At 46.4% G+C, this 27,393-nt stretch overlaps 1 protein-coding gene across 2 annotated transcripts in view; it reads right to left on the bottom strand.

The window, feature by feature from the left end:
* The window catches only part of DSCC1 (DNA replication and sister chromatid cohesion 1), a 169,737-nt gene that overhangs the window by 62,684 nt on the left and 79,660 nt on the right, over positions 1-27,393 (bottom strand). For both annotated transcript variants that reach the window (XM_085605046.1, XM_085605047.1), the window contains exon 6: positions 11,010-11,062. In XM_085605046.1, the coding sequence (XP_085461172.1) occupies positions 11,010-11,062 (53 nt within the window). The remainder of the gene's footprint in view (positions 1-11,009; positions 11,063-27,393) is intronic.

Raw genomic sequence — 27,393 nt, 5'->3', positions numbered from 1 at the left:
GAAAGACGTAAGGAGTTCTGGAATAACTCTTTTGTGCAGTTGCTCCACCAACACAATCTTGCCGCCAACGCCACTAACTGCTGGATCTGTGGATTGCTACCACATGCCACTGGGCATTCAATCCCTTTCATCCCTTCACCTTTTTCTGTCCATGGTTCCTGCCTCGCCTGGCTAATCCTCCTGCAGGAGAGCTACAAGGACAATGCCACTTCCGGCAAAACTGTGTCACACTTCTACCATGGGTTCTGGCTGAACAAAACTGGAAAAACCTCTGCCCTCTTCTGCCCTCTGAAGTCAAACACTTCCTTCCACCTGGACATCCCTGCCAAAGAACGAGTTGAAATGCAAGTGTTCAACAACCCAGCCAGACCTACCTTTTCTTACCTCCGGAAACGAACGGCCGCCACCCTGACAGTGGCCCTAACCGTCATCAACATCACTGGATTTGTGTGCCTCGAGGGCCTGGGGGCGCAGCTGGTGGGCCACAGCTCCTGCCTCATCACCCGAACATTGGATTCAGTCGATCCACCCTCCTTTGTTGCCTCCCCGAATATGTACTTCATCTGTGGTACTAAGGCCTACACCTGGCTCCCGAAAGGTTGGGGAGGCACCTGCTACATCGCTTTTGTCCTTCCCCCGACATTTGTGGCTCCAGCAAACCATCACCGACAGAAACGTGCCAAAGACATTGTACAAGCCGACTCCACCGGAGCACAGTTCCTGGATGCAGTAAAGGGACTTGTTCCACTCTGGGGTCCAATGGTAAACAGCCGCGCCATCCGCCACTTAACCCAGGCAGTCGAAACAGCAATGAACATTACAGCTGGCGCCCTTGCCAACAACACCGCCGAACTTCAGGCCGTCCGCCTGGTGGCTCTTCAGAACCGCCTTGTTCTAGATGTGGTTCTGGCTGATCGTGGAGGAGCATGCCGCATCATTGGGTCCAGCTGTTGTACCTACGTACCGGATAACTCACCCTCAGTCTACAAAGCAATTGAACACCTCCACAGACTGTCCGCAGAGGTCCATCAAGAGCAAGAAGAATGGTCACTTTGGAGCTGGTTTTGGGACACTATTAAAAGTTGGGGATAGAGGCTGTTTTCATTTATCCTAATACCGATTGTGATACTATGTGGATGTTGCTTGGGGATTCAGTGCCTGCCACCTTTATGTTCGCTTTTTATGAACTGCATCTGCCCTAAGACTTTGGACTGTGAAACAGAGCGAATGAAAGCTCTGTATGAGGTGGAAGTCCGAAGTATTATGGGGATAAATCCGAACTAGACAAGCTGGCGAGATATGTTAAAAGGGAGGACTGTGGAAATTTAGCTTGCAAACTGAACATTATCTGCGCCATCTTGCCTCTCCCCAACGCCACACACAGCGAGCACACGACAGCCATTTTAGGCACCCCACTCTCTCCCCCGCTCATTGTCGATCGCCAGCGCGTTCCCCTGACGCTGCAAGTATCCCCCGCGCGCCGGCCACCCCCGCTCTCTCATACACGGGCCATAAACCCTCTCATTCAGCGCGACCCTGCCATGGAACCACATCCCACACCTGACCGACATCCCATACATGGTCATGCCCCTCTTTGATAAACCCCCTTCCTCTGCGCCCCATTGTCCGAACCGATCCCAGGCCATCACCTAGCCCTGCGGATGCAGTTTATTGCCCCTACTGTAAGGGAAACACCCCACATCAAAGGGATTACGGTGGATCAAAGCCCCTACCCCCCGAGACCCAGCCGGTTGCACACACCCCCGGGAATTGGCGGAATGTCCAGCTGCTTGATAGCCATCTCCTACTGTGGGTGGGGTGGGGACTTCTACTGTAGATATGTGTGGGAACGAGCTCGAAGTGGGGGTTCCAAGGAATGTCTTTCCGTACATCAAAGTCTCAATAAGAATGTACCATATGTAATAAAGCAATAAACCTGTGTATAAGAGACCAGGTCTCAGAGATGCAGTTAGAGCACCTCGTGACGATACCTTGCTGTCTGATCTGATGTGTTCTGCTCCGACGGAATAAAACTTTGTTTCCTGCCTTCCAGTCTCCGGCGCCTGCCTCTTTCATTGGTAAATTATCGAGTGGTATGAGAGGCGATTACCGCCGGGCAATACTTGAAGGGTTATCGACTGAAATTGCCGCTACCATTTAACACCCGGGGGGGGGACAAAACCGCGTATGACTGACCAACTCACACGGGTGATGGCCAACATAGGGGTGGTGGATGTTTGGCGCCAAAAGAACCCCACACAGAGGGTGTTCACCTGCTTTTCTCCCACGCACCACACCTATAGTCGGTTGGATCGGGTTTTAGTGGTGGATGAGCTGCGGGATATGTCAGTGGAGGTCACACACCTGGCCCGCTTCCTGTCGGATCACTCGCCGGTGGCGTACATGGTCCAGTGGGGACCCCCGGTGGTCCGCCTTCGGACTTGGAGGCTGCCGGCGGACCTCCTCCGGGACCAGGTGGGGAGGGAGTACGTGGCGGCTGCCATAGGGGACTATGTAGCCCTCAATTGGGGAGAGGGAGACCTGTCAGTAGCCACGAAGTGGGAAGCCCTTAAGGCAGTGGTGCGGGGCGCATGTATGGGGCTCACCTACGGGGTCCGGAAGCAGCTTCTCCGGGACCTACAGAGTGAAGAGGACCTCCTCCAGCAGATCCAGAGGGTGGGGGACCCCGATGCGGCGCAACAGCGGGAGGAAGGGGAGGCTCGGGCACGGGTGCAGGACACCTTGGCCAGGTTGGATAAGTTTACTCTGGGCCAATATAGGCAGCGCCTCCATAGAGAGGGGGATAAGTCGGGACGGTTGCTAGCATGGATCCTGCGGCGAGAACAGGCTCCCGAGCGTATTGTGGCTCTGCGGGACTCCACCGGACGTGTGGTAGGCTCGGAGCAGGAGCTGCTGGGGGTGCTCCAGGCTCACTTGCGGCGGGTGTATGAAGCGGCCCCAGATACCTCGGAGGCCCACTATCTGCCATATTTACAAGGGCTGACGATGCCGACTCTGGCGGATTCGGATCGGGAGGGTTTAGAGGAGGGCTTGACCTTGGCGGAGGTCCGGGGAGCGCTGGCCCGCTTGCCACGTGCTAAATCACCCGGCAGTGATGTGTTTCCATCAGAGTTTTATCAAGAGTTCGCGGGGGAACTGGCGCCTCTCCTGCTGCAGGTGTTCCAGGCGGCATTGGAGAGGGGTGAACTCCCACGGACCATGGCCCAGGGCGAAATCTGTATGATACTCAAACCAGGGGGTGATAAGTATGACCCGTCGTCCTATCGCCCGATCACCATGTTGAATACGGATGTGAAAATCCTAACGAAATTGTTGGCCGCCAGGCTGGCTCCCCATATGGCCCACCTAGTGCACCAAGACCAATGTGGGTTTATCCCGGGGAGGAATACGGCTATGAATCTCCGACGCCTGAACCACATACAGCATGAAGTGAGGAGTCGGGAAGAGCGGACGGGATTGGTCTCTATCGATTTAGCCAAGGCGTTTGATACCGTTGATTGGGCGTACCTGCAGGAGGTCCTCCGGAGGGTGGGCCTAGGGCCCAACTTCCGTCGGTGGATACAGCTGTTATACAGCGCCCCGAGGGCGAGGGTGCGCCTGGGTGCTGCGCGATCGGAGGAGTGGCGGCTGGGACGGGGCACGCGACAGGGGTGCCCCTTCTCGCCGCTACTATTTGCGCTGGCAATTGAGCCGTTCGCTGTCACGATTAGGGCGGAAATGGAGCAATGGGGTATCCAGGTGGGGGATACGAGGAATGTGATATCGCTCTATGCGGACGACGCCTTATTTTACCTACGGGCTCCGACGGAGGCACTTCCGGTCCTGCTGCGTCACCTGGACCGTTTTGGTGAGGCGTCGGGCCTGAGAATAAACCGTAGCAAATCTCTTATATTCCCGCTTTCGGGATTTGATGCAACGCCCTGCGAGGACCTGCCGGAGCTGGGGTTGCGCTGGGAACGGGTGAGTTTCCGGTATTTGGGTATTCAGGTGGCCGCCACGGAGGGATTGGCGCTTGCACGGAATATGGATCGAGTGCTCGCCTCATTGAGGCAGTCAGTGACGTTTTGGAACGCCCTGCCGCTGTCCCTGATGGGACGCCTGTCGGTAGCCAAGATGGTAATGCTGCCACGGACCTTGTACGTCCTGCAGAACACGCTATGTCCTCTCCCTCCTAGGGTTTTCCGGACCCTTAATTCACTACTGACCTCCTTGCTCTGGGCGGGAGGACGCAGTAGGGTGGCCCTCCGGACAGTCGTGCGCGCCTATGAAGAGGGGGGATTGGAGGCCCCACGTTTCGATTTATATTATTATGCAGCGCAGCTCCTCCCGGCAGCTAGATGGTTTGCGGACACGGATGTGTGGGAGACGCGATTGCTGGCGGGCAGGGCCACGGCGACGGACCTTCACTTGGCTTTGATGAGGGGGTCGGGGGCGGACGCTGCGCTGCCCTACGTGGTGACAAACACGGCGCGGGTATGGCAGCGGTTTGTCGAGCGGGTCTTGGGTAGGGCACCCTTCCATAGGGATTTACCGATTTGGATCCTGGCCCCCATGGTGGAACTAGAGCGCCAGGTGTCATACCGGGACTGGAGAGAGGGGGGTTGTGAAGTGTTGGCGGATCTGTACCCCTCGGAGACCTTTCTGTCATTCGAGCAGGCAGAGGAATTTTATGGTCTTCGGGGGGGACAATACCTGCATTATCAAGGGCTGCGAGCGGTGGTGCGTTCGGTCTGGCCGCAGTGCCCGGAGATGCCCCCGATGACGCAGACTCTTAATGTAATCCTGATGTGCGGCCGGGGCCGTAGACTAATTGCATTGTTATACGCGGTGTGGGCGGCCTGGGAAGCGGATTTGGGTGAGCCTCTGGACCAGGGACAACAAACGCGAATCGGGGCCTTGACAAGGAAAGTATCCTGTAACGCGCGGTTTAAGCTCACCCATTTTAATTTTATGCATCGCACTTACCTTACCCCGAAGGCGCTGAGTAGGTTTGGAACGGGCAGGGGGGATGACTGCCCCCGGTGCGGAGCACCGGGGGCGGGATTCTTGCACCTGGCCTGGGACTGCCCGCTGGTGGAGACGTTCTGGGTGGGAGTAGTGGGTCGCGTTGCGGCCGCCACTGGCCTCCGAATCCAGCGCACACCCCTACACTGCCTGTTGGCTCTGGTTCCCAAACCGAGGAAACGGAGACTAGCCTATAAACTGCTGCAGTTAATGTTGGTTTTAGCGAGACGTAGGGTCGCAATTACCTGGATGGGTCGAAAGGCCCCGGAGCTCGAGAGGTGGCTCGGGGATGTGAGGGAATGGTCGCTGGCGGAAGAAACGCATATGCAGTGCTCTAGGAGAGATGAGAAGTTGCAGGGGGACCTTCTGGAGTGGCGAGTTCTGTGTATGGAGGGATTGGCGGAGGAGGGGCAATCGCTGCAGAGTGAGTCGGAGGGAACGAGTGGGGAGCTGTATTCCCCGCTATCGTCGGAGGGGGAGGGGGGAGGTGATGAAGGAGAGGCAGATCCTGTGCGACATTGAGCGGGGCAGACCCGGATACCCTCGCGCTATGGCCGAAGGCCTGCCTCGCCCTAAGGTACCACATATGTATATGATTGCTGATTGGATCTGGATGTACTACTTATTTCTGATGTCGGGGGGAGGGGGGTGAAATTTGATTGTTTGTATTAAAACGAAAAATAATGTTTAAAAAAAAAAAAAAAAAAAAAAAAAGATCACTCTGACGCCCCAAGATTACTAATGTGAACTCATTGGTGATGCTAAAGAGGTAATGGGTTACAACTCTACTGTTTTGAAGTGCTGGTTTGGGGTGAGCAGTATTCATCCATAGGTTAGGGTCTGGTGGCTTAGTGGACTAATGCGTCCACTGTAGGGGCCTGTGTTCAACCTCGTGGTCACAGGCGCTGATCCACTCAGCCTTTCATCCTTCTGAGGTCAATAAAATTAGTACCATTGAGTTGGGTAACAATAAACTTCTATTATTTAGCACCAAGATACCCTTCTGTGTGACCGTGTCTTCAGCAAATGCACGTTGTGTTTACAAATACACATGTTATGTTATAAGAAGTCTTTTTAGCAGGCCTCTCTGATGATAAAGAGTCTCCCGGCCTGGTGGGCTGGACATTTTTGACTTAGAAGCTGCACTGACTCCAGCAGTAGGTCACAGCCCAAGTGCCAGATCTTCCCCCACATCTCGTTGAGGAGCGCAAGAACCCTGCCTCTCTTTGTAATTCCAGAAGGTGAAGCGGATTGCTGCCACTTCCATGACAAGAAACAGGCCTGAAGACAGGCTAAGGCTCTACCGGCAGGCCCTGCGACTGGAGGCCTCAGGCCAGCCCAAAGATTGCAAAGAAGCAGACAAAGCCTGTAAGTTTACATCCTTTTTGTGTGTCAGACTAGGGTCCTTCACACACTGAGAAACCAACCCTTCTTACCCCAAAACCTAGAACGCAGGCTCAACGCCCTGGACCCAGTACACTTACATCTCAGATCTTTGAGACACTATCCTTTTAGTTTGCATGCAGTCTGTCTATTTACGATTTGCCATTGTGTTTACAAGGTTCTGCTTGTCCTTAAGTGTTCACAAAAACTAGGATTTCAAATAGTAAATATTATAGAATTATAACAAAGTATCTCAGTTTTGGTGGGAGGATTGTAGTCCTCCATTTTACATTGAAATATACAATCATTGCAGTTGATAAATTGTCTCGATCAGTATGTGTTTGTGAATCCTGTCGAACCATTTGAACATTTTCCTAACTATATATTGCGTTTGTGTTTTTTTCTTTTCAGAATTGTGCTGATGTTCAAGATCATTTAGTAATTCTAAACAGTATATAGTTTTGACAACAGGGCACCCGTTACACCAGTGTATTTGTGCAACATTACAGTTTTCATTGTAAACTACGCTGTGAGGTTTTTGAACCCTGCAACACGCGTTTTGGATTGACAAAGAAAGAGTCACCATAGAGAAAGAAAAGTCGCATAACATATCTGAAACACACGTCGCCTCAAAAACAGGTTCAGCAGGGATGGACCAGCATCCGAGTAGAAACTATTTAACCATCAACCTCTCAGAAGGGGACCCTCCCCCACACATCCTGAACCTATGACAATGGGAGGTCTTTTCAAAGCAATGGTCCCGGATCCTTACATGACCCTTTCTCATCATTACTGGCCAAAGTGGAGACAAAAGGGTACCAAATGATTCTTGTAGTCAAATATTATTGCACAGAACTACAATTGCCATCAAGATTCACACTATTAAGGTTCAGACTCCTCCCCTTGCTACCGGTCAAAGAAAAGGGGCTTGTACTTCTTCATGACACATGCAAGGAAGCAGACTTTGTGCAGGTTCCTCCTTGACCCCCCCGCCACCAAATGTGATGGTTTTTAACTCTGAAAGTGCATTAGGGCCTGCTAACCAGGGGCCAGTGCTCTCTCCCTAAAATATGATGTATGTGAATTGGTAAACCCAGTTGGCAAGGACTTTAACCCCATTATAAGTCCTTGATAAGTTGTATCAGTGGTTCCCAGTGTATGGGAGTTATAGGGGTCACCAGGGCCTGCAGCACTGATTGTGCCACCTTGAGTGATCCAAGTAAGTAAATGCCAGCAGGCCTGCCATTGCAGCCTGCCAAAGAAGTGCAAACTGCTCAAACTCGACTTTCACCTAACCACGAGTGGCAAGGTTACAGCACTATTTTTAATATACGTCAGTCACCCCTAAGGTAGGCCACGTGAGCCCATGAAGCAGGGTGCATTATATTAAAGGTGTGGAAATATAAGTAAAATTTTATTTGACGCTATAGCAGCCTTCTTCTATTAGGGGCTACTCTAAGTGTTCAGGAAGCTACAGGATAACATGGGCTAGCACCTGGGCACCCTCAGGTTGCCAGCTCCATTATGGTCCCACTGAAAAGTGTCATGTTTGGTATCAAACAATTTGTCTCATCAAACTCACTTTTTTGCCAAAGTATGATTTAAAGTGACATGCACCCATGTGGCTACCTTAGAGGTTGCAAACCTGACTGCCCCAGCCTTTCCTGTGTCCTGGCTAACAGCCTGCAGCTGCTGCTGCGGCCAAAACAGGAATCTGACCCCCTGCCAGGAAGTGTGAACACTCCCAGCAGTTATCAACAAAGACCTGCCTGAGCGGAAGGCATCACCTCCCTCCTTGACAGGATGGGTTGAGAAGTGGCACATCAAGGCGGTGAGCTTCAAAGCTCCCTACGCCTGACATGCACCCAGGGAGGAAAAAGCCAACCCCCCGCCCCAGGCACATTTGCAACCCGGGCAGGTTGGAAAATTAGATAGTCAGGAGGCATACACGCTCTGGCTAGCCACACCTCTAAGGGGGGTTACCTGGTCTACACAGCCAAAACAAGGTTATGCCATTTTTAAAAGTGGCAGAATAGAAGCTTCTGTGTAGAAAAGGTGCCACACTCCACAGGAAGTGGTCATCTCAGGTGAATTAGACATTGGGGCTAGTCGCCCATTGGCTACTAACCCCCACACCCCTAAATCTAGGATTTTATGAGTTCCCCTAGCACCAGAAACCCAGATCTGATCAACTTGCAACCAAGAAAAAACCAGAGTCTGTGACTTTACGCAAAGACTGCACCTGTGGCAACCATCATGACTATGACTCATCCTGGTCCAGAGACCAGTTCAAAGGAAAGAGAAACCCCTCAAAGAGCCAAAGACAACTCCAGAAATCCCTAATACTAGAGGTACTAGTACCCTGCAGCCAAAACCGCACCCAGGTGCAAAGAATTACTGGTCATCGAGCTAGCCGAGGGAATCTGACCTCCAGCAAGTTTCAGGCTTCTACCATTTCCCTCCGGACTACAGGAAGTCAAAGTGACCGATGGCGGAGCTTGCCGCTACAAGGCTTGTTGGTAGCCAGAGTCAAACCACTGCCTTTATTAAAAGCTATCCCTTGAGGGAACCTCGCAGCATCTTCATTCAACCCAATGCCTCTCTGGTCCCGTTGTCGAGATTCTGCACGCCTTTCCTCATTAGCACCGTATAAGTGGTAAAACCAGCACCTGCACTGTTCCCTACCAGCTAGGTAAAAAGCAACTAAGTGTCAGAGTCTGGTCCCGGGACACACCTCACCTAATGCCCCCCCCCCCCCCAAATCCCCTGTGGTTTCTACTTAAATCGATCTGCAAGTCACCGATTGTCACAAGTGAATTTCCTCATAGACTGCAACGTTATCATTTTGCAAGTTTGAAATGCACCGATTTTTCTTTTAAAAATCCATAACTCTGGTTATACTCAACCGATTGTCTTCATTTTGGTGTCTAAAATTATATAAACATCTGCTTTATTTTTATAAATTTGTGTTGCATTTCTTTCGAGTTGTGTCAATTACTTATTGTCAATGTTGGTACTCTGAAATGCTTAACACATGTTCCATTAGGAAAGCCGGACTACTCTGTGCCACACTACCAGGACTGAGCTACTGATTTATTAATGTGAATCCAAAGATCATGTTTGGGGCACTGTGAGATGATTACATAGTGAATCCTAACCAGCTTCACTACATAATAACCCACTGTCCTACAACACACCATTGCTTCACTTTACTACATTGGCCCGCAGTGTTGATATCTGGATATTCCACAAGAATGTAGGGACAGCTTATGAGTCGGAATGGCTCATTCAAGTACAGTGAATATTCTGCCGTTAGTGTAGAGGTCTGCATCTATCTTCATAAACAATTATTTCTATAGTTTAGGGAGATTCAGGACTAACCCCAGCTTCATCCTTGTTGCCCAATTGCAGATTTATATACAAAAGTAAATGTTTTTCACCACCTTCTTCTCAGGCCCATCGAAAATGTATAAGAGAGCCTTACATTGTTTGGATCTAAAGCGATGCATCAAATTTGAGAAGGAAAGGACCCCACTTTTCATATAGTTTGACTAGATCAAACAGAGGCCAAGCAATATTCATTGAGTAGTTCTTTCACTTGCAGCCTTCCATCACACTTTTCCATCAGGATAAGGGGCCACAAAAAGTCTTGTTACATTTCACTAAGGGCATTGCAGACACAAGGCCTTCTTCCAAATTAGTTATTATCTCCAAACAACTGTTCTTTGGCATATACACATACAGGAAATGTGAATGTAATAAACGAGACGCTGTTCGGATAGGTGGGCTTGCTTCTTTTCTTATATTCCATGATACTGCTTACATGCCTTAATTGAAGCATGTAATTCTAAGAAAGTATAACTAAAGTTTTGCAGCATAGTTATCTTCATAGTGCCTTTTTAGGTCTCTGCTGTAAAAAGCGCATGCGCTGCCTCAAAGAGACATGCTGTATCTACTTTGTGGGCTGCTGCACGCCCATAGGCTTCCCATTTGCTGGCCCCATCGTCACTTTCCTATTCTTTCTCCCCATGTGTCCATGGCATGCATTTGTCATGCCTCTTCCTGTATTTACCCCTCCCCAAGAGCAGGGATCAAGTAACTATCCCTCCTATTATTACCATTTTAGGAACTTTTTTGTTGTTGTTAATATTCTCTTCAAAATTACACCCTAATTGCATACAGCTACAGGTGAAGACATTTTACACCATCTTCTATTTTGTTATGCTTTTTTCTGTCAAGTGTACAAATTGTCTTTTTGTGAACTGAAAACACAATCTGGTTGTAAAACTCTCACTTCAAGTTCTATCAATGGATATGTACTATTAATAACAAACAAATGCTAATGATTCGTTGCAGGTTTTCCAAAAAAACAGGAAACAAAGTCTTTGATGCCATTTATATAACAACTCTGAGCTCTACTTTTTTTTTTCTACAGCTAGCAGAAAATGTCACCTAACATGGATGTAAAAAATAAACCACAAACGGAAATACAAATATTAATTACAACTTCACATGACATTACTAATGGTTGTGCTGCAGTTTCCCTAAAACGTTGACATTTCTGAGACTACAATGGCTAAAAGAATACTGCTGAAACTTACCATCATCCGTATATTTTTCCCCATAGCACATGAGACAATGTTCTATCATATTGCTGAAAAGTAAAAACATGTAAAGATATTTAGCATTACTATTCTACCAGTATGCTTCTAAACTAAATGAATGCATTGTAATGTATTTACATTGGGCACAACCCCCGGTGGGCATCTAAACATTCCAAGATGACAAAATCTGTTGCACTACAAGAGACCCATGAACATGAAAGCGCCAAAACATCATTTACATCAAAACAAATGTCGATTTTGAAAAGTAAACATTAGTAGGAACCAGAGATATCAGGATAAAGAGGCTAAGATGTTAAAGTGTGTGTGGTCCAATTATGTTTCGGCTAAACTTCCCTTTTTGTAGCTGGTCCCAGAATGAGTTGCATATTTTGGTGCCTTTCTTTAACAGCAGGCAAGCCAAAAATGATGGAATAGAGAGCTAAAAATAAATAGGACCTCGCAAGGCGGTCAGCTGAGCTTGAAGGAAGGAAGCAAGCAGTGGAACTGAGGAATAACCAGAACATTTACTTGTCATGCCATTTCTTTGTGGGAATTTACTCATGGGACACCATTTCACTGTAGACCATTTAAATGTTGGCGAATTACAGTGGGTAATATATATAAATATTTATTACACATATAGGAAAGTAATATAATTTTAAAACAATAAAATAATTAAAGCATTGCATTAATAATATAATTTTTAGGAAAAATGAAAAAACAAGAATAAGCCACACCCCAAGTATAACAAAAGACTTTTGTCATTTAAATGGCAAATCTATAGATTCCTTAATTTAAAAAATAAGGTAACTATTTAATTGAGTAAATGAAAAATGATTTACATACATTTATATGGTAATAATGCTTGAGTTAGTGATAGCGAAAAACAAATAAGAATGTATTGAAATAATTTTGAATACAGTAATACAAAATTTAAGGGCTACACTTAGGCTTAGCAAAAAGGGTTACTATCCTTAAGCTGTTTTAAGAAAAAGACACAAACAATGATAAGGCACAAGGAAATCGACAGAATGTTGAGATGGAAGTGAGAAAATTATATAAATAAAGGAAAAGAGTATCTCAACTACATAATAGCAGATGAGGAAAATTGCAGGCAAGAAATTAAATTTGCACAGGGATATTACTTTTCCTGTAGTACTATGCAGGAGATTCAGAAAAGGCCGTTTCCGAAGGTGAGGAGTGCCTCAGACAGGAACGCCTTCATCCAGGATTTAAGTCTTCCCACCTTAATTCATGGTAAAGCTCTCCAGCTCCAGATTGCCCTTTGGCGCCATATGGGCATCAATTCGACTCTTAAAGCGGGCAGATGGTTTGTCATCTATTTGTTTTCACTCTTCATGATCTGCAGAAGTGTCTATGCATTCCTGCACCAAGTTCTTACTCCCTGACCATGTCCAAAGTGTAGAACAGCAGCCAGAAGGCTCCTGATGTTGAAGGTTTGATCGCTGTCAAGAATCAGCGTCACAGTGACAAAGAAGGACTTGGCATTAGTGACAAGAAGCTTGAAATCAAGAAACCGAAAATCAGAGGAGACAAGATGGGTTGGATAAGACCGCTAGTTAAGCCGAAGTTTTAAAGGTCTACCTGAAGTAATTTCAGAGGAAGCAATGGATAATCAACAGTGCCTCTGGGGACATTGGTTACAATGACTTTAACCCTTTTCTTAGTTAAGACAGATGCATAAAGGGGTCTTGTTTCACTAGGAGTTCCAAATAAGGTAGTCACCTTTACTTATCCTACTTGTATAGATGCAAAAGCTCTTTAGTAAGAGAATGATAATCTGTAGTACTCCAGAACATTTAAGGCAGGACAGACTTAATCAAGAATATAAAATGTTTACCTGAGGCCTGCAACTCAGGAATATAAACACATCAAAAATATACCCGAGCCCTTGTCTTTCGACCCTGTGGAATTGTTTGCTGGCCGTTTTGTGAGTGTTGCGCTGCTGAACTGTTCTTTCGCTGGGACCCTGCGTTTTGTGAACTCCTGTTGCCGCTGCCACCAGTGCTACAACTCGCGTTTCCCGCTTTGCGGGAAACGCTCGCAGCTGGGGGGGGGACTGAGGCAAAGAGGCTGGTAGACTACACTGACCAGAATCCTCCAGGGCCTGAAGCCACCTCCTTGTCCCGCCCATGCCAGGTGGAATAAATTGGCCAACAGTTACGCGCATCGCGGAACGCGCGCGGGACGCGCCGGGCGAAGCCCGGGACAAGGGCGGGCCCTCTGTGGCCCTCAGAGGCCTGAAGAGACTGGGCTGGGCCCGAGACCCTGGTTTTCGTTAACTGATCCCTCTTTTTTAAGTAACAAGTGAGACTTTAATTCTTTTTAACATTTATGTATAGTCGCATTGCAACTTAAACACGTATTGTTTCTATTTAGGATGTCTAAGGCTAAAAATGGAAAAACTGCTACGGGCCATAGCACTATTGACAATTACATGGTAAAAAAAGTCACTCAGATCAACAGTGAACGTCGGGCATCTCTAGGGAAAGGGCCCCCTGCAACAGCACTGGTTGAGACGCCGCCTCCGATAGCGATGGACGCTGAGGGAGAGGCCAGCGTCAATGGTGCTGCTAGAGAAAACCCGGTCACACCGATTGTGGTAAGGACTGAGGTCCATGTAGAACACCAAGATACATCCAGTGAGGATTTGGAGGAAGTTCCGCCAGCTATAAGGCCGGTACGCAACTGTAGGCGAACACAAATAAAAGGGGGTGGGAAACAGAAGAAAAAAACTACTGCTGTAGATTCTGCTATTGTTAATGTCCCACTTAATAATCCCTTTGTGTTTACCGGAAACAAGGAGAATAACTTAAATGCTAATATTGTACAACTGGTTGCCCTCATAAAAAACCTCGAGTCTAAATTGGAATCTAAGGTAGAGGAGGCTACCAGACCTTTAACCACCAAGATAGACACTCTAACAGCTGAGGTGTCCAGGCTTGGTGGCCTGGTATCTTCGTACCAGGCTGCAGTTACTGGATTAAGGGATAACCCTGGGGAAGGCAGACAGGCAGGGATGGTGCGGGGAAAAATGCAGTCAAATTCCATTAATACGATGGCAGTACCTACCACCGTGAGCAGGGTTCCAATAAAAGCAACCACACCAGCCACTCAAATAACAATGGATCCACAGATTCAATCTAACCCTGTTTCAAGACAGGGAACAGATAGTAGGTCGCACAGGAGTAAACGCTATCTTAACCTACCGCCCGACTGTGCGCCATTTGTGGTAGTTCTAACTAATGTCCCACCCTGCGGTACTCATCCTGCCTCACCCTATGACGAGTCTCACGCCTCACTTAAAAACAAAACAGTGTCATGGCTTAATAAAAACTGTGGCTTTCCAATTGCATATTTTGATCAGATAGTGGCAGTCAGGCGGATGAATTGGGTGGGCCCATCGAAAAAAATGGGAAGCGGAGACTGCATTGTTGTGAACTTCAAACATCCCCAACATGTGGCCACCGCTCTCTTAAGAGCTTCGTCACTGATATATAATGAGAGCAGTATATGTGTCCGACCTCTGGGGTACTTCTATGCCCATCTCTGTCATAATTCCCCCCAACAAAGGTTGTTTAGTTCAGAGGCTGAAACTCAGATCCAGGCCATGGACACCCGCTCTCAGTATAATATTGTTAACCCGAGGGGATTTGGAAACGTTACCAATACACAGAATAGACCTAATTTTTTGGCCCAACCTTATTCCGGGTTTAACATCAACACACAGAACAGGTACGACCTTCTATCTGGCCTGGACATGTGTGATTGACATGAGATCCCTGTGGGTCAGGGCATCTCAATCTCAGATGAACTGGTACCTATCCTGAACTCACAGGATAAAAACTGTGGTAGCAATGTTGTCTCGTGGAACATTGCGGGGTTGGCTGCAAAAATGGCAGACATAAACTGGGTCAACTACATTAAGCAATTTAAAGTTATCTGCCTACAAGAGACATGGCTGGTTGAATGTGATCTTTTTCTAGAAGGGTACAAGGCCTTCTATGTCCCGGCCACACCATCATTAAGAGGCATACCTAAGGGTGGACTGGTGATTTTCGTTTCTATCCTTGTTACCTGTAAAATCAGTAGAATTGATGCAAATGATCCTGGTATGATGGGTTTGGTTTTAAATGGGGAACACTGCCGAGTATGTTTAGTGAATTTTTATAATGCTGCCAATGTCACTTCAGTATCTAATTCCGTATCTGTCCTGCATGCCTTTCTCATTTCCTCTCTAAATGATTTCAATCACAACCTCATGATTGTGGGGGATCTAAATGTCCACTTGTGTGGAGACCCTCTGCACAAATGCATAAATGATTTAAGTTGTGAGCGTATGGAGGGACTCCACCTGGATCACACAATGGCTGGGGAACTATGCAATGCTCTCCTTGATAACCTGGACCTCTCCCTGGCCATGACACTCAGGGATCCATTTAAATGTTTTGATACCCCAACCTTTAAGGGGCATGGGAGGGGCACCTTTATTGATCACATGCTGTTGTCAGCGACACTGCTACCTTTTTTAGATTCGTTAGATATTGTCCCAAGCGAATTCAGTGACCATAATCCTTTAACAATCCGTCTGAAGGGACCTTGGTTCACTAAGGAAAGACAGATATGTAATTCCGGGAGGCTGGGCACCATAGATGGGAGGCGGCGACTCAAATGGTCAATGGTGACTCCAGATTTACTGTATAAAAACATTGTAGACACATGTACGGAGGATATTGTGAACTGCACCCAGGTAGGGGCAGACCCACGACGGGTTCTCACTGCTTATCAAAATCTGTCGGAGAAGGTGTCAGAACTGATGTCGGCTCCTGCAAAGATGAGTGTGGAAAAATGTGGGCCAAGATGGTTCAATCATGATTGCTCCAAAGCTGCTCGTAACCTCAGGCTAGCACTGGCAGCTACTCCGAGAGTGCAGGAAAATGTCAAACTGTGCCGTAGAGAATATAAGTCCATTCTTAAATCCCATAAGGAGTCGCTAAGAGTAGAAGCGTGGAATGAGTTACTTGATCCCTCTACCTTAAAATCCAGCACCAGATTTTGGACAATAATTAAAAAACCATTTCTGGTAGAAGACCCGGGTAACGGTCTGGACTGTTGTATTACCAAGGAAGAGTGGGAATTTCACTTCAAACAATTATACTCTTCTGGGTTACCTGTTACAACTGAGAAATTGCTTGATGCTATGGGAGGTGCTATTAGGTTTACTAATGGTGAAGTTATGGTGGCCATTGAAGGACTTACTGCTAGAAAAGCCCCTGGGCCTGATGGGATCCCCCCAGACTTGTACAAGTCTGATCCACACTTTTGGGCGCCCATCCTGGCTGCAGTATTTAATGCAGCTGCCAAAGTGGGCTGTCCTATCTCCTGGGGACTATCAACGATTGTTCCCGTTTTTAAAAAAGGAGATAAGGGCAGTCCTCACTGCTACCGGCCAATCTCATTAATTGACTCCATGGTCAAAATTATGGGGAGAATTCTACTACAGAGAATAACATGCTGGGCGACTGAAAATAACATCATGTCGATTTCTCAGTATGGTTTCTGTGGGGGGCGCTCAACCATAACCCAGTGCCTTAACCTCTTCCTTGTATTGAGCAAATATACCACTGTACAGAGGGGAACTGTCCATCTTGCCTTCATGGACCTTTCTTCAGCCTTCGACTGTGTTAACAGGGGGGGGCTGTGGAGGTCATGAGGGAGGAAGGTGTGGATCCTGGGATAGTCGACTTTCTGGTGGATATGCACAGTAATACCAGTGCTAACGTCAGATATTCTGTAAATGGGGACACCACTGGTAATTTCGACATAAAGAAGGGAGTGCGTCAGGGCTGCATTCTTGCCCCCTTCCTTTTTAATTTGTATATTAATGATTTAGATGATTATCTACAGAATGTACAGGCAGACTGCCCTAGAGTCGGCAGGCGGGGTATTCCAGTTCTTTTATACGCAGATGATGCGGTTTTAATTTCGAGAACGGAGAAGGGACTCCAGGCGCTTTTAAATGCTTTTAACATTTTTATGTCTGATCGAAATCTATTGGTCAACAACTCCAAATCATACATAATGCATATTGGCCATAAACCCAAAAAGAATTTTATTTTTAAATTGGATGATGTCCCAATACCAGTCACAGAAACATTCTCATATCTTGGTGTCCTGTTTGATACCAAGCTTAACTGGGGTCCACACCTGGTCAAAAAGAAAGGTGAACTGACAAGGGCTAATGTTTCTGTTTTTAACTTTGCGACAAAACTGGGTAAGAAGCCAATTAACGCAATGATTAAGCTTTACAATGCCAAATCTGTTGCTACAGCTGCATATGGTAGCGAACTTTGGGGATATGTGGCTGGAGAACAGTTGCAGGTTGTTGAAAACAATTTCCTAAAACGTCCCCACTAGTACACCCAACTTGACAGTACATGAAGAACTGGGAATCCAGTATTTAAGTGATATTTTTTCCTTACGGCCACTGATTTGCTGGGTGAAACTGTGGATAAATCAGGACATACCTCTTACCCATTTGATTGTAAGAGATCTTGTATCTCAGGACAAACACATGCGTGTCCCCTGGTTAAAATATCTGAAATCCTGCTTTTCCAGGCTAGGCCGTCTGAATTTGTTTGAAAAGCCTAGCGGAATTGTAAAGGGGGATATAACAGCAATCAAACAAGCCTTCTATAAGGACAAGTTGGCTCAAAGGGAAAGTGAGGAGCTTATGAAATCAAGAATTAGGAAATATGTGATGTTAAAAACTTGTGAAAGCATGGAGCCATATTTAATGAGTAATCTCACCTCTCATGAGAAATTCTTGTTGACTAGGTTTAGATTTGACATCTTCCATCATCTTTTAATTCGACCGAAGTCAGACATTTTTAATAAAGTTACAGCACCCTGTGGCTGCGACGGGAAGTCTCCTCAGGATATGCTGCATTTTATGTTTTTATGTAGGTTTTATGAATATCCCCGCAAACGTTATCTTGTTGCACTCTTAAGGAAACTTAATTTTAACCAAATCAAACCTGCCTTTTTCTATTTGCAGCTTTTGTACAGCGATAGTGTCTTACAGGTTAAAGAATTTTTAAATTTAACCGTCAAATTAAGGAATTGCCTAGACCAATGATGTTGTACTTACTATCTGCACTTTACCCTGTATCTGGATCAAGTTATTGGCAATGGGCTACGTGTAATATGATTCTTGTATGTGACTATGAATTATTGTAATAGTATGAATAATGTTTTTAATCGTATTGTATATATGTGCACTTTTATGGTGTGAAATATAACCGAATAAAGTCTCTATTGAATTGAATACCCAAGTAGTGAAGAAGAAAAAACGTTCAGATAAATGAAAACAAGACACATTGAAATAAACCTCAAAAGTGAAATACCACAGAAGATCCATTGTTCACAGATCCTCTTGCAAAATGAGGGAGAAAGAAGAACATCAAAAAGGAAATTAGGCTGCTTATTGATTGTATTCTTCGAACCCCATATGTGTAGTTTGATACCAAGGAATATCTTTCTATAAAAGTAAATAGTGATTTAGTCACACATTTAAAAAAATAAAGGAACAAGAAAGAAAGAAAACATTTTTTGCATTGGAGCGAATCCTTTTCAGAGGTCAAAAATAGAATGTTCAGGACCAAGGAAGACTTGAAAAGAAATAGCGTTGGCCCCCAAGACACTCCCAAAAACTATTTACTCCCTGAAAGTAATCTCCAGGTTTGTATTTATATTCCTGTCCTCCAGCTACTCAACCACCCGCAGGTTCTAGAAAGGAATTGTGTGAAATGTTAATTATAAATGTTACAGATATTACCTCAGGTGAGTCACATGTAGGTTCAGGAGGTAACGTTAAGTGCACAATTTGTTTTAGGGTATCCACATATAATTCTACATACAATATATCTAAAGCAAACTTATTTATTTACTCAGCAAAATTTGTCATATGTGGGTAACACCTGCCTTAAACCGTCCATAGCCATAATGAACACACACACACACACACACGAAGACTCCCAAGTTTAGGTGGAGAGCAGCTCCTGTATAGAGCACCCTATGCACAAGTGACACTCTGAATCTGCTCACCTCAAATGTCTGTTTTTCTAGCAACGTCATTAAGCGTAGGATTATCATAGTGCCATCCACGCTGAGCTAGAAAGTGACAAAGTCTTTTGCCATTTTTACAGCGAAGTGTTTAAGCATAGGATTCGCACAGTGTCATACACGCTGAGCTTTAAAATGACAAAAGCCTTTTCCCACTCCAGGCACAGTATTACAGATATATAATGTCATAATAAGATGCCGCCAGGACACGTTCATGATGTGTATATACACGGAACTTCTTTTTTTATCTCATTGGCCCGTTACCTATTTGTTTGTCCCTTGGGGGGACAGGCATATCCTGGTCCTGTGATGGAGTCTGCCTGTATCTAATCCTTTCTAGGCACTGGCAAACTTCTGAATAAGGCGGCCTGGTGCCCTCTTCTGGGTCATCTCATTACTATACATGGTAAGTCACTATTGCTGGCACATGCTTATCAGGTGGGCCCGGGAGAATTCCCTAACCCAGCCCATTTAAAGCCAAGGATCGAGCTGCTAGGCAGATCTACAAAAGATGACTAGGGCAGGTATTACTGCCACAGCTCCTACATATCCATGCCCACCATCTTGATACAATATTTTCTGTTCATGGGGAAGGAGGAAGGTGGTAGAGAGGACTGGAGAAGAAGCCCAGCTCCTCCCACCCTCTTCTTCCCCGACATCAACTGAGGACATGATCCAGGAGGTAGGAATTGAAAGAAGACTAGGATTGTTCCTAGTCCCTTTACTTCTAATTCCCAGTTCTTCATTCATTTCACACAAGCTCCTTCATCTTAAAGGGCTTCCCTATCCATAGGAAGCCTTCTAAGAGGAAGGAACATTTTGTCTGTGCCCCAAGAAGGAGCAAGGCATTGCTTGGGCTTTTTCTTAGCCTAAGAAAAGGAGCTAGAGGTAGTTTGGATTTCTGCTTAGGCCAAGAAAGAACGGCCTCAGAAAGAAGCCATCCCTTCCCTACTAGGCCCTCTCAGCCACCATATTAGGTTCCTTTCCAGTATCTATTAGCGCTTGGACGCCTCTGGGCAGCAATTCGTGCTCTATAAATATACTTCCATTTCCATTTCCATGTTATTTGGATTTTTTGGGGGGCGTAAGTAAAAAAATCCACTCCTTGTCTGGCTCCATGCTGGGGCACAGAATTGTGTCATGCCCCAGCAAGAAACCAGAAATGGTTTGGATTTAGTCCAAGGAACCTCATCAGAAAGCGTCTGGTTCCTTTTAAAGTCACAGACACACAATTTTGTGATCCATCTTGAAACCATTACATCTGTTAGACTTGTCCAATCCAGCATATATAGTGTATGTGGGTTATTCAAAAACCCATGATACCCAGACTTAACTATGGAGGTGTGGTTTCAAGTGTGTACCAACCACACATCCCTTGATAATGAAAACTATAATGAACACAAATTGGGGGTGAATAACATATTTTTTTAAAAATGTCCAGAACAATCTGGGTGTACTTTGAACCATTCCTGGCACTAGATTATCTATAATGCTAGTACATTTTGAGGAAGTTTTTAAAAACATTTAGAGGGCACCAATTTACAACAGGAAGCCAAAAATAAAAGGAAATTCAAAACATAATAATGAAAGTCCTTCCATCCTGCATTCCAACACTTCTTCCGATTAAAGGAGTAAAGGGATGCCCCGCAAATGTCAAACCTTGGTTCAAAAATAGAATTCCCTCACATTTCTGTGAGGGAAAGTTCTGGAGTTTTTGGGGAACAACGAAAGTTCCGGAGAGAACAGTGAGAGAGCTAGGGAGGCAGGGGTGCGTCCATATCCCCTGTAGTATATATAAGTTTTATCAAAACTGGACGAACCCAATGGTGTTGGTACGATCACTGACAAGCAGTGCTTGGGAACCCACTAGGTGAGTAAAAGGCCCCTCACACACCAACCTGGTTGGTGTCATGCTTCATCATAGGGGCTGCAACGCCTGACTACAGCGGAGCTGGTGTGGTGTAAAAGTGTGATGTGGTGAAAGTTTAAAAATACCTCTGATCCGTAGGCGAGATTACGTGCAGTTTCCTACTGGAGGCCGGCCCCGCCCACATTCTAGAGCCGGTGGTTTTATAGGCACACACTTAAGCTGACTGTAGCCACCCGGTTCCACCGGCGGAGGGTTAGGTCTTTCAGGTGGAGTCCTCGCTGACCAGGTGAGCGTTAGTTCATGCACGAGCGGCCCGTCCGCCGGTTGCCATGTCACTGAGGTTCCTAATGGGTGAGAGGCGGCTAATATGGCGGTACACTAGGATTTAACCACCACGAGTACGAGCCGTTTAAACAAGGTGAAGATGCTCCCAAACCCCCCCACACTTTGGTGTTCCTGCACGAGTCCTCCACAGGGACCGTGATGGTTCTCCGGGTTCCGATTAGTTTGGGGGACGTGCTTGACTCTTCCCAGATTCTGGTGTTTTACTCGCAATACGCTGCCCTCCCCTCCTCCCTCTCACATTTGTTTTTCCACCACAGGTATTTTCCTAATATTTTTGTGTCCGCTACCAATTGGTGAAATTTTCATCTACTTTGTCCCTATAGGACACTACATGATAGGTGTCCTTTGATCCGCCGGCAACTGCTGAGGTATGATCCCTACTATCGTAGGTGAGTCTACTTACCACTATCCTCATGACTAGTTTGAGTCCTGTTTTTAAGCTTTGCACTAATAATTCTCTGTAAGCCTTTTAAGAAACATTGGCACTTGAGTTTTGCAATAATGTGAAGCATGAATGTTCTTCCCAAGGGTCATCATTATTAACACCAAATAATTGCAGTGCTGAGAGAGTCATGTCTGTTACTATGTCTACACCGACTAAGACCAATTTGTTTTTGAGTATGCATTGTTACTCTTCTATAGGTCGCCCTCATTCGCTGTGGTCACGTCCCCCACAGTCTGATTATTTGAGAGGTAGGTGTACCCACCTCGCTACGATGTGCAGATGTATGTTACTTGGTCCTGAAGAATTGCCAGTCGATCCTCCTGACGAGCAAGGCAAGAAACATGTTGACCTGCATAGTTACGAGTTGAGCGTATATATCCTTATTTATCACAATAACACATACGCCACTCGACCTTCATTTTAATGAGGCAGGGAACCTATCTGAATAAAGATCTCTTATTTGATTCCCTTGCCTGTTTTAATCACTGCACACACTTATTCACCACATCTACTCACACTGGGCCCCTCACCCCCACTACACCATACGGCGTGGAACAAAAGATCTCCGCCAAAGAGCCCCATATTGGGTGCCCGTCGGGTATTGCAGCGCCGACCCGACGAGGAGCAGGCCCAATGATGAAGCATGACACCTAGCTGGCTGGGTGTGTGAGGGCCCTAGTTCCAAATAAGGGAATTTCCCTATCTCCTCACAATATCATAGGACGACGTCCATAGTAATAGTTATCCTGGCTCCTTCCCTGCTTAAGACTCTTATAAGGAACTACATACTCTCTTTTGTTTTGAGTGGCAAAGTAGAGCCACGTGACTAGTGAAAAAATTATAAAGGTAATTTACCTACACACTCTCTAAGGTGTGTGGAAACGGTATCAGCTCAGTGGCAGACACCACAGCGAAAAAAAACCTGTGGGAAAGAAGAACACAACACACAGACACATATAGCAAATGATGCTAAGAATCGCAACAATTATAAAATGCAATCTTTTACTGACTGTGAGAAGATCAATGCTTGCAAACGGTCGTACCTGTGGCAACACACACACTGTGACATGCGGCTAATGTCTGGTGCTGATCGATGTCAAGTGATAGAACGGGAGTGAGACGCCCTGTGTGAACTATCGGTGAGGCCAGCAGAGAGCGTGTGGGCTGCCCTCGTGGGGTGCCTGGTTGGTGTAGCAGGCAACTTATAGCGGTGATACCGTGTAGCCACTGACTGGAATGGTCGGGCTGGGTCGCAAGAAGTGAACGCTAGTGCGATTAGCATGCCGGATGGCTGTGCGTGTACCTAACTGAGTGCTGGGTACAATGGCGGGGAGGTATCCCCTGGGTGGCGCACTATAAAAGAAAATAAGGAATGAGAAGAATTACACTATGGCTGATTTTGATCGCTGATCAGGAAAGGGAGGAGAGCGCTCCTCGGAACACAGATTCTGTGAAAAGACGAAATAATGTCAGGCATGAGCACTGGGAAGTGGATGGCCCGGCAAATCCAGCAATAAGAAGCGCGCGTCACCTTACTTGGTCAGGAAGCAGCACCCGCTTAGCACCTACTGTGGTCTCCTGGATGGTATGGAGTCCAAGATTGTGGGAGTATATAAGGAGACTGGGGCCATTGGGTACGTGCTGAAGGACCAGTGATCGTGGGTGGTGCAGAGCAGTCTGCGCATGTGCCGGAAAAGAAATGCTGGCTACATGCAAATGCGTGATGGAGGTGACTGAGGCACGCATGCGTGCATAATGCTGCTCAGGCGCGCGTGCGCAGAAGGACCGGGAATGCTAGGTAAAAAAAAAAAGTGACTGAGCTCACGGGGAGCTGGTTAAGGTGCTGAGACGAAGGTGTTGGCAGCAGGCTGGCATTCTAGGCAATATCTGTGATACCTATGAGCGAAAAAGCCACTTTGGAGAATATGATGTTGTGAATGGTGTCAGGCAGGAATACACGTGCTTTTGACACTGTGGGTCAGGCCAGAGAAAGCGGACACGCAATTAGGGTCTCCTCAGACTGTTCCAGGGAATATTGTTGTTTAGCCCAATGGTATGGCTAGAAAGGCGATAAATCCATCTTTGTACCTGTTCCAAAAGGCGGCTCTGAATGTTGGGTAGGTTGTTATCTAGGGCCTCCAGAACGACCCATCTCATGTCGTTGGTGGTATGGCCTTTCTCTAGAAAATGGTTCGTCATTTTCGTAATGTTTTTCTTGCAGCGTATTGTGCTGCGATGTTCGCAAATTCTGGTTTTCACCTTGCGGGTGGTCATGCCAATATAGATGAGGTTGCATGGGCACGTTATTCGGTACACCACATTTTCAGTGTTGCAGTTCGTGTGTTTACGAAGTTCCCATGTTTTACCGGGTTCAAGATTCAGGCATTTGGTCGTTTCAGTGATGTGGCAGACACTGCAGTTGCCACAAGGAAAATGTCCTTTGATGTTAGGAAGACCCCAGGCGTTGAGGACCGTGTTGATGGGTCTGGGAAGGTGTGGCGGTCTTGTGGATACAACAGTGTCTTTGATGGTGCGGGCTCTTTTGTTCGATAAGAGGGGAGGTTCCCAATTGAGTTTGCCCGTGTTGAGTATTCTCCAGTTCCTTTTGATAATTTGGGCAACCTTATGCGTCACTGTATTATAGGTAGTCACGCATGTCAGTGGCGGATTGGTGGGTTCCTTGATGTAGTTATCCAAAAGGCCATCGCGATTTTGATTCCTGGCCCTTTTGTTGGCTGCCTTGGTTATTTTTTGTGGATAGCCTCGTTGGTGCAGCTTCTGGCAGAGATCAGTGGCCTGTGTCTTGTAATCCTTGATGTCACTGCAATTCCTGCGGAGGCGGAGGAATTGGCCATACAGGAGATTTTCACGGAGGGCTCGGGGATGGAAACTGGTAAAGTGCAGGAGGGAATTGCGGGCCGTTGGTTTAAAGTGAGTCTTGCTCATAAGGCCTCCCGAGGCTGCTTTTATATCCAAGTCAAGGAAGGTAGTCTGGTGCCTGTCTGCGCTGTGTGTGAATTTAAGATTAGGGTCACACGTGTTAATCCATTCGCAGAAAGAGGCCAGAGATTCTTGTGATCCCTCCCAAATCAGAAGGATATCGTCAATATATCGCTTATAAAACTTTATTTGGGGAATGCGTGGCATGCTGTTATTGAGAAGGTGTTTGGTCTCAAAGTGAAATACATACAAGCCTGCTATGCTGGGGGCGAAAACGCTCCCCATAGATGTGCCGTACTTCTGTAGGTAGAGCTTGCCCTGGTATTTAAAGTAATTTTCTTTGAGCGCTAAGGTAGCGCATTTCAGTACAAAGGAAGGTGGGGTTCTGTATTGCCAGTTAGAGTCTTTTAGAGCCTCTTCCAATACTTTCAAAGTGTCATCTTGTGGGAGACTTGTGTATAAGCTCTCTACGTCGAGTGACACTAGAAAGGAGGTGTTAGGGTCGTAGTGCATATCCGCTAGAAGTCCTAGAAGGTCCTTGGTATCTTTAAGGTATGTGCTGGTGGATTGAACCAATGGTTGTAAGAAATGATCACAGAAACGTGATAGAGGTTCTAGTAGGGATCCGATGCCCGAAACGATGGGGCGTCCAGGAGGGGGGGTTTTGTTCTTGTGGATTTTTGGAACCGTGTAAAAATATGGTATTTTGCCTTGTGTAGTAGTGAGGAATTTGGCCTCGTTCTTTGATATTTGGCCAGAGTGTTCCGCATCGTCCACTATGGATTGTATGCGAATTTTCAAGGTGGGGGTAGGGTCGTGTGTGAGTAACTCATAATTCTTGGTGTCATTTAGTAGGCGCTCACATTCATGATGGTAGTCCTCCTTATTGAGTATGACCGTGCCTCCCCCTTTGTCCGCTGGTTTGATGACAATGTCTGGGTTGTTTTTCAGAGACATTAGGGCCATGCGTTCTGTTTTGCTGGTGTTTTGAAACGTGTGGGGTTCTTTAAGTGCTTCTATTTCTTTATACACTGTCTGCTCATATACCAAGATCTTGGGTGGTATGGAGCACGGTGGAGGCATAAATGAGGACTTGACTCTGAGGGTGGTGTCCCCCTGGTCTTCTGGATCAGTGGAAGTGGGGGCGTTTTCAAAGAAAGCCTTGAGTTTGATTTTGCGGAAGAATTCCGCCAGTTCACAATGTAATTTAAATGTATCCAATTTGGTTGTGGGAGCATACCCAAGGCCTTTTTCTAGGATGGCTACTTCTGTGGATGTAAGAACATGGTTGGAGAGATTAGTGACAAGACTCAGCGTGTGCTCGGGCCTGGTTGTTGGTCTCTGGTTTGGCTCCTGGTCTGGGCACCTTGCTGTGGATTGTCTTGCCAGTGTACTGTGTTCCCTCTGCGTCTATTTTATAATTGTTGCGATTCTTAGCATCATTTGCTATATGTGTCTGTGTGTTGTGTTCTTCTTTCCCACAGGTCTTTTTTCGCTGCGGTGTCTGCCACTGAGCTGATACCGTTTCCACACACCTTAGAGAGTGTGTAGGTAAATTACCTTTTTAATTTTTTCACTAGTCACGTGGCTCTACTTTGCCACTCACTGCACTTCCTGGTCCTGAAGAAAGCCCCGCACACCCCGAGGTGGGCTGAAACATGTAGACCAACCACATAGTCAACCATTAGAAATTAAATTCTTTCGTAGTTGCATCACATAATCTTAATTTTAATATATCCTGAGCCGCCACCAATAAATTTCCCTCGGCAAGGATTCTCAGAGGTATTTTTAAACTTTCACCACATCACACTTTTACACCACACCAGCTCCGCTGTAGTCAGGCGTTGCAGCACAACCGGGAGGCGCTCGGCCACCCGGTTGGGGCCCCTATGATGAAGCATGACACCAACCAGGTTGGTGTGTGAGGGGCCTTTTACTCACCTAGTGGGTTCCCAAGCACTGCTTGTCAGTGATCGTACCAACACCATTGGGTTCGTCCAACAACGAAAGTTCTAACACATGTACTGATAAAAACAGTACCTCACAGTTGTGCCAATCGTAATGGACAGGAACAGACCATAATTCTGACCATGTGACGTCAATATATCTCTCAATGTGGTCTTCACATGGTCAACATTTTACCTTCTTTCTGTCCTGTACAAGACCCACACACAAATGCTAAGTCCCATTTGCCAGTAATATTCTTATCATGATAAATGTGAGAATGTTGGTTGTTGCGACTTTTCCCATTTGCCTGTAATTCTCTAGTTTTCAGTCCAATAATTTGTTTGTTTTTTTACCCATACTTTGGCATTTTCAGGACTTTCTGGTTAATTATAATTTTTTTAAAAAATTCTGTTTATTAGTTTTCACAGCGTGGTACAAACATACCGCTGCAGAAGGCAGCGTTAAACCAAAAAACAACAAACAATCTTATAAAGGTACATACATGGTGAGATCAGATAACATATGACTTGCATACTTCGAGCCACACTCCTTGGTGACACTGCCCCCAACTCCAATAGTTCCGAATACATGCCCGTATACAAAAGCAAAAAAGTTATACAGTATCATCACGCATCTGTAGCTATAAGTAGTCTCTTAATGGCGACCAGATGTCTTTAGGCTTAGACGAT

This window comes from Triturus cristatus, chromosome 5_1 (assembly GCF_964204655.1).
Source record: "Triturus cristatus chromosome 5_1, aTriCri1.1, whole genome shotgun sequence".
Lineage (NCBI taxonomy): Eukaryota > Metazoa > Chordata > Amphibia > Caudata > Salamandridae > Triturus > Triturus cristatus.
The sequence above is the reverse complement of the archived record's forward strand: the minus strand, read 5'-3'. Positions and strand labels throughout refer to the sequence as shown.